A 10,120-nucleotide genomic window follows, 5' to 3' on the forward strand; every position below is an offset into this window, starting at 1 on the left:
TAATTCAACTCAAATTGTGAAACTCGTGTATTAAATAAATTCAATGCACACAGACTGAAGTAGTTTAAGTCTTTGGTTCTTTTAATTGTAATGATTTTGGCTCACATTTAACAAAAACCCACCAATTCACTATCTCAACAAATTAGAATACTTCATAAGACAAATAAAAAAAACATTTTTAGTGAATTGTTGGCCTTCTGGAAAGTATGTTCATTTACTGTACATGTACTCAATACTTGGTAGGGGCTCCTTTTGCTTTAATTACTGCCTCAATTCGGCGTGGCATGGAGGTGATCAGTTTGTGGCACTGCTGAGGTGGTATATTTGTTGAGATAGTGAATTGGTGGGTTTTTGTTAAATGTGAGCCAGAATCATCACAATTAAAAGAACCAAAGACTTAAACTACTTCAGTCTGTGTGCATTGAATTCATTTAATACACGAGTTTCACAATTTGAGTTGAATTACTGAAATAAATGAACTTTTCCACGACATTCTAATTTATTGAGATGCACCTGTATATGCAATACACTCTTAAGAACAAAGGTTCAAAAAGCAGGTTTTCATAACGATGCAGTTGAAGAACCATTTTTGGTTCCTCAAAGAACTTTTAAACTCTTAAAAAAATCTTAGCGTGAATAATATTTTAATAATACGAAGAACCTTTAAAGAACATTTTGTGGAATGGAAATATTCTTCATGGAACCATCACTGACAATAAAGAATCTTTATTTTTAAGAGTGTAATGAATTACATTTCAAATGTTGTTGTCCTGGGACCTCATTGTGTAGCATGTTTAATTCAGCAAGTAGCATCGAGCTGAGTTGTCATCTCTGAAAAAAAAGTGTCATTTTGCATTTTTAATCCCATTTTGTTTTAAAATGTCGTCATTTTGAAAATTTGATGTTAAAAATCACAGCACATATAGTCTCTAGTTTATTCCTTACACTAGAAATAAAAAAGTAAAGTTGAGCGCAATTACATTATAGTAGCATTCTTTATCTCATGTAGTATCCTGTGGTTGCACATTTTGGCAAATAAAATAGAAATAAAATGAATAAATAATTAAATGAATAAATCGCATACTGTGCACAGTATACAAACTGAAGAAATAGTGATACTATGCTGTTCTGAACATAATTGTCTGCTGTATTACACATTCTCTCTGGGTTGACAACTCTTTAGTTAGGAATGGAGATGGAAATTGTAATGTAATATTAAACAGTTTTATTATTAAAAGTAGTAGCAGAGTAGTTATTTTGATCATTTGTTATTTGTTTACTGCACTCATTCTGAGAAACAAGTTATATTAAAGAGGCAAGGGTCAAGAGCCAAAACACTAAACGCCATAATGGTGACTTATTAAACACTAAAACAATTAACTAAATCAAACACCAATGTCTCCAAACCTCTGTTAATTCTCAGTAAGAACTTCTGTAGACATATGACAAAAATAAAGACAAACTGGTTTGTAATGAGTGAAGCTGGTTGTTTAATCATCCTCTGCTGAGATTTTGAATGGTCTTGGTCTGGGCCACACACCTGCTCTTGATTGGTTTTAGTTTTGGTGATTTGGGCAGATTGGCCATCTGGAGCATCGTGAGTTTTCCAGGTGTGCTGCTGTACATTCCTCTCCCTGTTGCTATGTAAGTATAATAATAATAATAAAAAAAGAATGCTAGTCAGTGTATGTATAGCCTATCCTTCCGACGGCCCAGGCTAATGACCCACCCAGCCAACTTGAGTCAACATAATTTTAGTATATTTAGCATGCTCAGGCTAAATCCAGTAGGCTAACTGGGCTTGTCAATGTCAAAATGTTTGAGACAGCCAATCAAAACAAAGGAAGCTTGAGCTTCTGTAAAAAATACTGCATAGTGAATAATTTATATAGGATGTGCCTTTGTGCACAAAATAGTGGAGATGAACAACTAAATGCCTATGAACAACAACAGTCATGCTGGTCTATGCCTGGAAAACTCTGGGCCAGATGTATATGTTGTGTTGAGAAGTAAACAATACTTGATGTTCAGTTTATAGTAATTGCTTACAATTAACACATGTAATGCAGAACTGCACCACTGGGGGGGGGGGGGGCCTAAAATGGTGAAGAACAAGAATAGGTTCAGGCAACGTGTGCAAAGAGCGGATGAGACTATTACGCAATACGTTGCTGCATTAAGAGCGTTAGCAGCCTCATGTGCGTTTGGGCAAATGGAGAGTGAAATGCTTCGTGATCAGTTGATCGCAAATGCGTCGTTGACTGCAGTGAGGGACACATTACTACTAGAGGAGGACCTCACTCTAGAGAAAGTGATTACAATTGCATGTCAAGTGGAAGCTGCAGTTAAAAATTCGTCATTACTCTGTCATTCCACTGCTACTGCCATGAAGTCAGTACAAGCCATTAGTATGGATACTAAGTACGGCAGACGGGGAAAGGGTGAAAGCTCAACTAAACAGTCACAGGCTGTTCAGAGACGATCGGAGGATTGACAACAAACAGCAACAGGCCAGCAACATCAGCAATGCTTTAGATGTGGATCGGACAAACATCTGGCAAATGATAAAAACTGCCCTGCTGCTAAAGTAACTTGCAGACTCTGAGGAAAAAAGGTCACTTCACTAGAGTGTGTAAAGCAGTAGCGAGTGACGTAAGATAGGTGGTTGTTCCAGATGTGACTGTGCTCTGCTTGGATAACATTAAACAATCTGCTGCAGCCAATGATAAGATTACCTGTGAAGTGAATATTGAAGCACCAGGAGGTAATAAACATACCTTACAACTGGTTGTGGATACGGGCGCATCAGTTTCTATACTTCCAGAAGCTGTGTATAAGAAACACTTTTCACAATGCACGTTGACTAAGCCCAAAATCAAACTGGTCACTTATGCAAAAGAGGACCTACCAGTTATTGGGTGCTTATCAGCATTAGCAGGTGTATCAGCAAATGACAATGTAGTCCTGCCTACTTTTTATGTAGTGACGGTGGGATTTCCCTTGCTAGGGTTAGATTTAATTAGATTGCTGAACCTGGACATTGTAAGTGGAAAAGTAAAGCACATAGACCATGAAGGTGAAATCTAACCTGCAGTGTCATGAGTCTGGGCCCTGCGTTTCTCCCTCTCTCCTCCAGAGGGCGCCATCTCCCGGACTCCATTCCCCAAACCCCATACACCTGTTCACTCATTACACTAATTCCCCAAACTCTATACACCTGTTGAGTCATTCACTCATTACACTCACCCTCAGCTGTTCCCCATTGTCACAGACTATATCTCCTCCTCTCACTCACCACTCTGCCTGGCTGTATTATAAATGTATTTGTATCTGTCGTTCCTAGATCTGTTTTGTTTTGCCTTGTTGGCCTTTCTGTTCATTAAAAAGAAGTTTTCACCTGCATGTGGATCCAGACCCTGTTTCTCCTCGGTGTTTCGTACCGGGCCGTGACACTGCAGCTCTTCATACGACTGAGCATTCCACAAGTCCTGTGTATACAGTGTCACCTGTATCTGCTGCTCACCTCGGATGTGTGAAAGGATTCATCCACAAAGTGCAAGTTAATTCAACAGCGACACCAGTACATCAAAAACTGAGACGCTTGCCTCTCAGCATCCGCAAGGAGGTGTCCACTGAGCTTAATTGTCTCCTTACAGTGGGCGTAATTGAACCAGTTGATGCTTCAGAATGGGTTAGTCCTTTGGTGATGGTACATAAGTGTGATGGACACATTAGACTTTGTGTAGACCTCCGTGAACCCAATAAGAGTATGATTATGGATTGCTACCCATTACCTCACATGGAGGATTTGCAGGTGCTTCACATTACAGTCAGATTGATCTCAGTTCTGCTTACCACCAGCTGCCTCTCCATCCGGACATTCGTAATCTGACTGTGTTCATAACGCACGAAGGCCTTTTCCGTTTCACTCGGGTTCCGTTTGGACTGGCTTCAGCGCCATCAGCCTTCCAAAAAATGATGCAAACGGTCCTAAGGGAGCTGGATGGTGTAAAGAATTACTTAGATGACATCATAGTATAATTCTCAGGAGGCCCATGATAAGCACCTCCAAGCTGTTCGTCAAAGGCTAGAGGAGGTTGGCTTGCATATTAACTTTGATAAAAGCTCCTTCAACCAAGCAAGCATTCCGTTCCTGGGCCATGTAATTTCTAAAGAAGGACTACGTCCCAGCCCAGATCACCTGATTGCCATTGCGGAGGCACCTCGACCTACAGACATGGTAGCTTTATGTTCGTTCCTAGGCCTCACTTCATGGTTCAACAAATTTCTTCAGAACTACGCTACTGTGGTTGAGCCACTGAGGCAGATGCTCAGAGCTAATGCACAAACACCACTGGAGTAAAGAGACAGTTGAAAGCTTTGATATGCTTAAGAGAATGCTGCTGCAGAGCCCTGTTCTTGCTATTTATGACCCTTCCCTGCCCACATTCATTAGTACAGACACCTCGGTTTACGGCCTTGGCGCTGTTCTGACACAGCTGCGTCCTGATGGGTTTGAAAGGGTGATAGCTTTTGCATCCAGGACGCTATCAACGTCTGAGAGGAAATACTCTGCTGTGGAGAAAGAGGCGCTTGTGTGTGTTTGGGCGGTAGAAAAGTGGAGAACATATGTGTGGGGACATCGTTTCACTTTAAGAACTGATCATCAGGCCCTTATCACCCTTCTCTCCACAAAGGGCATGAATAGAGCAGGCATGAGAGTAGCTCGTTGGTCTGCTAGGCTCCTGTGCTTCCAGTATGATATTCAGTATAGTCCAGGGAGAAAAAACTGTGTGGCGGATTATCTCTCACGTATACCGTTGAGCCATACAGACATTACTGTATCCACTGAAATTGCAGAAATTCAGCCGTTTCTGACTGCATTGCCACTAGTGGACTTTAAAGCTGAATGCGAGGACTTTCCAGAGCTGTCACAGTTACGCCAGACAATTCAGTCAGGTTGGCCTAAACTGCAAAAGTCTGTCTCCAGTGACTTACGTCTATATTTCCCTGTTAGACATGAACTGGCTGTTGAATCGCCATTGATTTTCAGAGGGAATCGTTTGATTGTTCCTATTGCACTGCGGGAATGCCTCATCCACCTGGCACACGAGGGACATCAGGGGCTGGTGTGAACCAAACGTCTGAGAGAGCTGTATTGGTGGCCATGAATGGATGATCTTGTTCACACAATCCTATCTGCGTGTGTGACCTGCCAGGCCAGTGATAAATCGGCCAAAACGTTCACAGCTCCAATGCAGCCGGTAGAGTTCCCGAAAGGCCCATTTCAACATGTTGCTATTGATATAGTAGGACCATTTGAGAAGGAAGCTACTGACTGTAAGTTTGCAATAACTCTGACTGACTATTTCAGCAAATGGCCAGAAGTTGGTTTTGCTTCATCGGTAACAACAGAGACTGTTCTGAAATTTCTGACCACGATCTTTGCTCGAGAAGGAAACCCCTGCACCATCACAACAGACAATGGACCGCACTTCACTTCATCTGAATTTGCAGATTTTGTGAAAATGCAGGGAATAAAGCACATAAAGACAAGTGTTTATCACCCTCAGGCTAATGGGGCCATTGAACAATTCAACAGGGTTCACTTCATCTGAATTTGCAGATTTTGTGAAAATGCAGGGAATAAAGCACATAAAGACAAGTGTTTATCACCGTCAGGCTAATGGAGCCATTGAACAATTCAACAGGGTGCTTAAAGAATGTCTTCAGGCTGCTGAGATGGCTCGTAAACCCTGGAAATCGGCAGTCCTGACCATGCTGAAAAGCTATCGAGCAACACCCCATGCTACAATGGGTGAGACACCTTTTCTGCTCTTGAGAGGTCGACCTATGAGAACAAAGTTGAATGTTCTTCTGCCAGAGGATAGCCCTGATCGATTCATTCAGGTCAGAGCTTGTGTGACACAACGACAGAACAAAAGTAAACAATTCATTCCCCCCCTCCAATTCCCACAGAAAATCATTACAGGTAGTTTGTTAGTTTCACTTCACAAATGATATAGTACTTTATTTCGTTCTTACAACTTGTATGGAAAATACATTTTATTAACATACATGATTAAAGTACAAGCAGTGCAGGTAAAGCAAGAGGACAAACACACAGCAAATACCAAAAGAAGACGCAAGTGCAAATCAAAAACTATCACACAATAAAATATGGATGAAACAACCAAATCGTCTCTATGATGACATCTAGTGGACAATGAGAGGATAGATTAATACATGAACATAAGCCTATTGCTATTTTCTTATAATATTCATTATTCTGTAAGACATATTAATAATGTAACAGTAGATTAATGCATATGTACCAAGTGGTACTGTATCAGCGGTTAGAAGGATCATGTGTTGTGGTGACACAAATCTTGTTTTAAAATGTCATGGATTATGAATATATGCATGTTATGATTAATAATTGAAACAATATGATTAATAATTAGGGTAATATATCCAATTCACCAACTTTTGGTACATTTTTGAATTCTAATGTTGATGAAAGTTGTCTGAGCATTCATCATATAGATCCAGCAACAGAACCTGAAATTATACAAATTAATTATAAAACATGTATCTTTGTAATTGCATTATATTATGATATTTTGCATTGTTTTTAGATTATTTCACCTTAAATCTTCAGTTTGGAGTAAACAGTGTCAGAACTCTCCTTTCCTAACAGATGACAAGAGTGGCTCATACATTTATTTCACATTTATCTTATTATACATGCATTTATTTTCCTGTATTATGTTACAACAAACAACTGCAAAAGACATCTCAGCAGGTTTGGTGTCATACCTTTGTTTTCTTTCTTAATTTCATTCATTGATTTCAGGTCAATCTTTACATAGGTTACATCAGAAGGTCCATATATGGTGTCTGCATTAAAAAAAATAATGAATGAGTGAGACATTTTCCTCTCTTTTTCTGGTTTTAGTTTTTCAGTTGTTTGTATTTACTGAGTTTATTTTTTTTGTTCTAAACTGATGATGGCTACTATTTTAAAATTTAATTTTATAAAATTAAATAATTTAAACCAAAGTACTTGTTTCTATATAGGTCAGATATGCAAATATCATCCATCCATCCATCCATGCCACTGTAACCTATCTAATCACACATTAATATTCAAACATTTATGTTAAATACTGCTATTAATTTAAAGATATTGTGAGTATTTCTGGGTTATTGACTGAGACTGACCGGACTGCGGTGGTGTTGGTCCACTCTTCTTCTGTTCTGATGTCTGACTGATGTTTTGCAGCTGATGCTCAGTAGAGGGAGACGGAGATCCTGCACCTACTCAAACACAGAGAAACCTCAGGAATGATTCACAAACAGCTTTCCTGCCCTCAGATTATGACAGATATTTATATAAAATGATCTTTAACCATAAAACGCTTCCAAAGGTCATTATAGTTAAGACAGTCTGTATAAGTAGTCTATGCTGATTTAAAGAGATGAGATGAACCTTTGTTGTGTTTGCAGCACCACAGCAGGGCCAGTAAGAACATGAGCAGAAATGTGACACTCAGTCCTGCAATCACTCCAATTATCAGAGCATGAGCTTCGGAAAACTCTAGTTCTGAAGATCCTGATGTTTTAAAATAAAAGGTCAGTAGGTCAAATTAATCAATTGGTTAATCTGCAATTTGATTGTGACATGTTTTAGCCTAAATTAAACCCATTTATTAATTAAAGTGCCCCTATTATGTGTTATGAAAGGTTCATATTTTGGTTTTGGGAGTCCCCAACAACAGGTTGACATGCATGCAAGGTCAAAAAACACTTTCATTGTCTAATAACTTGCATTTATTTTTTTCCTTTTTTGCTCAATGACTCCCAAACGGTTCTCTCAACAATTAATTTTTCCAACCCCTCCTTTGCGTGACGCTAACCTGCGGTGATTGGTCTGATGACCCAGTCTGTTGTGATTGATCTACTGCATGCAGCGCATGTCAAAAACGGAACGCCCATCACCATTACTTATGCTGCGTTCAAGTGCTCCTGGGACGTTCGTACTTACGAGTTGACAAGTCGTAATTACGACGTCAAAAAAAGCTCATTTTTTGTAAATAAAAAGCCTGACAATGTCACCGCTTAATACCTAGTATTGTGATTTATGTTTTACTTTGGCAATCTCTCTGTCTCCCTCTGTCAGACATGCAGTTCTACAGTACTTGTCACTGACAACCCACTAAACTATCAATTTAAACAAAAATTTACCATCAACTACATCCATCGATTCCTCCATGTTTCTCATTGACACGCCCCCAACTCGGAAACTCGGGGCTTAAAGAAAATGTCGAGTTTCCCACTCGTAATCACGACTTTATGGTGGCGTTCATGTGCGTTCAACTCGTAAATACGATCTATCCGACACGACTTGAACGCACCATTACATGAGTCGCGCATCGAGTTGTCACAAAGTTTCGAGTCAAAAGTCGATGTTGGTTTATTAGCTGTTGGGTAAACAAGGGACCAGTCTTGCGTATAGGGGAGAGCGGGGTGAGTTGAGTCAGTTTTTACTTACGCAGTGTTTAAAGCGAGCACATGACAGTAATGGGTACAACTTAAATATGTACATAGATTTCAGGATGTGGTGCCTCCTTGGGAATAATCACTTTAGGTCTAAAATAAACTGCTTTTAAAATATGGCTTTCCAATGTTTAGCCCAATGCAGAAACGTATTGATAAAGCACTGCAGTTTGTACATCAACGTATTGCTCTATTCTTTATCAGAACTAATAACAACGACAAACATTCACTATTCATCGACACATTTCTAGACAATTGCCAGCAAACAGATATTGCTGTTAGCCGGTTAGACGGAGACCTACAAGCTGCGCGGAGCGAACACAACACACACAACTAAATACGTATTTTGCATGCTACAGAGAACATGAGAGCAACAATTTTTAATCATACTTACAGGTTGTGATTTGGAGGAGGAAGAAGCCGGTCCAAATAAACTGGGTACTGATCCTTCTTTCAATAACAACAGGAAAATTTTAAATCGCATCATATGACCCCTTTAAAAAAAAATATTTATACACTTTTTAACCACAAATGCTGGTCTTGTCTAGCTCTGCGAGGCTAGATAACGATGCTCAGAGCAGGCTGTACCGGTGGTAAATATAAGGTTCTGACAGAACAGGCAGGTTGTCGATGAGTGACAGCAGAATAAGGATGGAACTAAGTGTGGATGCGCTGTCCTTGAAGGACGTTCAACCCGGTTTTGTTTATATTTTGCTTAGCCTATAATTTAAAATGAAAGATGTCGTATTTATTTATATTTCTCTGCGACACGTTTCCTACTGTGTTAACAGAAAACAGTACAGAGTACATGACAGCAAATGTTTTTTTAAAAATTACTCCACTTTCAGAATAAAAATTTCTTGATAATTTACCCCCATGTCATCCAAGATGTTCATGTCTCTCTTTCTTCAGTCACAAAGAATTTAAGGTTTTTGAGGAAAATATTCCCGTATTCTTCTCCATATAGTGGACTACTCAGTGGTGCTCAGCGGATTGAAGGTTAAAAATGCAGTTTCAATGCAGCTTCAAAGGGCTCTACACGATCCCAGCCGAGGATTAAGGGTCTTATCTAGCCAAACGATCAGTTATTTTCTGAAAAAATATATATTTATATACTTTTTAACCACAAATGTTCGGCTAGCATTAGCTCTACAATGCGCGTATTTATTAGGTGATGTTGGAAAGGTCCGAAACCGGTTTTGTTTATATTTTGCTTAGCCTATAATTTAAAATGAAAGATGTGTATTTATTTATTTTTCTCTGCGACTTTCCTACTGTTAACAGAAAAATGTAAAACGAATTTAGTATTTTGACAAGACGAATTTAGTATTTTGACAAGACGAATAAAAATAGCTAATAGGCTATTTTTGTACAGCCTACATTTTATTTTTTTTCTCTCTCTGCGACACTTTTTCCCTATTGTGTTGTCAATGTTAAACGAATTGTATCCTGACAAGACGAATAAAAATAAGAAATAAAATTTTAGTACATTTTTATTTTCTCTGACACTTTTTTCCTACTGTGTTGCATAAAATATTAAACGAATTTTGTGTCTTAAGAT

The 10,120-nt window shown here is 39.0% G+C and overlaps 1 protein-coding gene across 1 annotated transcript in view; it reads right to left on the minus strand.

Annotated features, from left to right (window-relative positions):
- Positions 1-6,649: 6,649 nt before the first annotated feature.
- LOC107692841 (peroxidasin) overlaps positions 6,650-10,120 on the minus strand; it is a 7,123-nt gene continuing 3,652 nt past the window's right edge. The window contains exons 6-9 of the mRNA XM_016492051.1: positions 7,493-7,615; positions 7,225-7,320; positions 6,820-6,900; positions 6,650-6,693 (exon numbers count right to left, since the gene is read on the minus strand). Of these exons, the coding sequence (XP_016347537.1) occupies positions 6,650-6,693; positions 6,820-6,900; positions 7,225-7,320; positions 7,493-7,615 (344 nt within the window). The remainder of the gene's footprint in view (positions 6,694-6,819; positions 6,901-7,224; positions 7,321-7,492; positions 7,616-10,120) is intronic.

The sequence above is a fragment of the Sinocyclocheilus anshuiensis genome, unplaced genomic scaffold (genome assembly GCF_001515605.1).
Source record: "Sinocyclocheilus anshuiensis isolate Anshui unplaced genomic scaffold, SAMN03320099.WGS_v1.1 scaffold674, whole genome shotgun sequence".
Lineage (NCBI taxonomy): Eukaryota > Metazoa > Chordata > Actinopteri > Cypriniformes > Cyprinidae > Sinocyclocheilus > Sinocyclocheilus anshuiensis.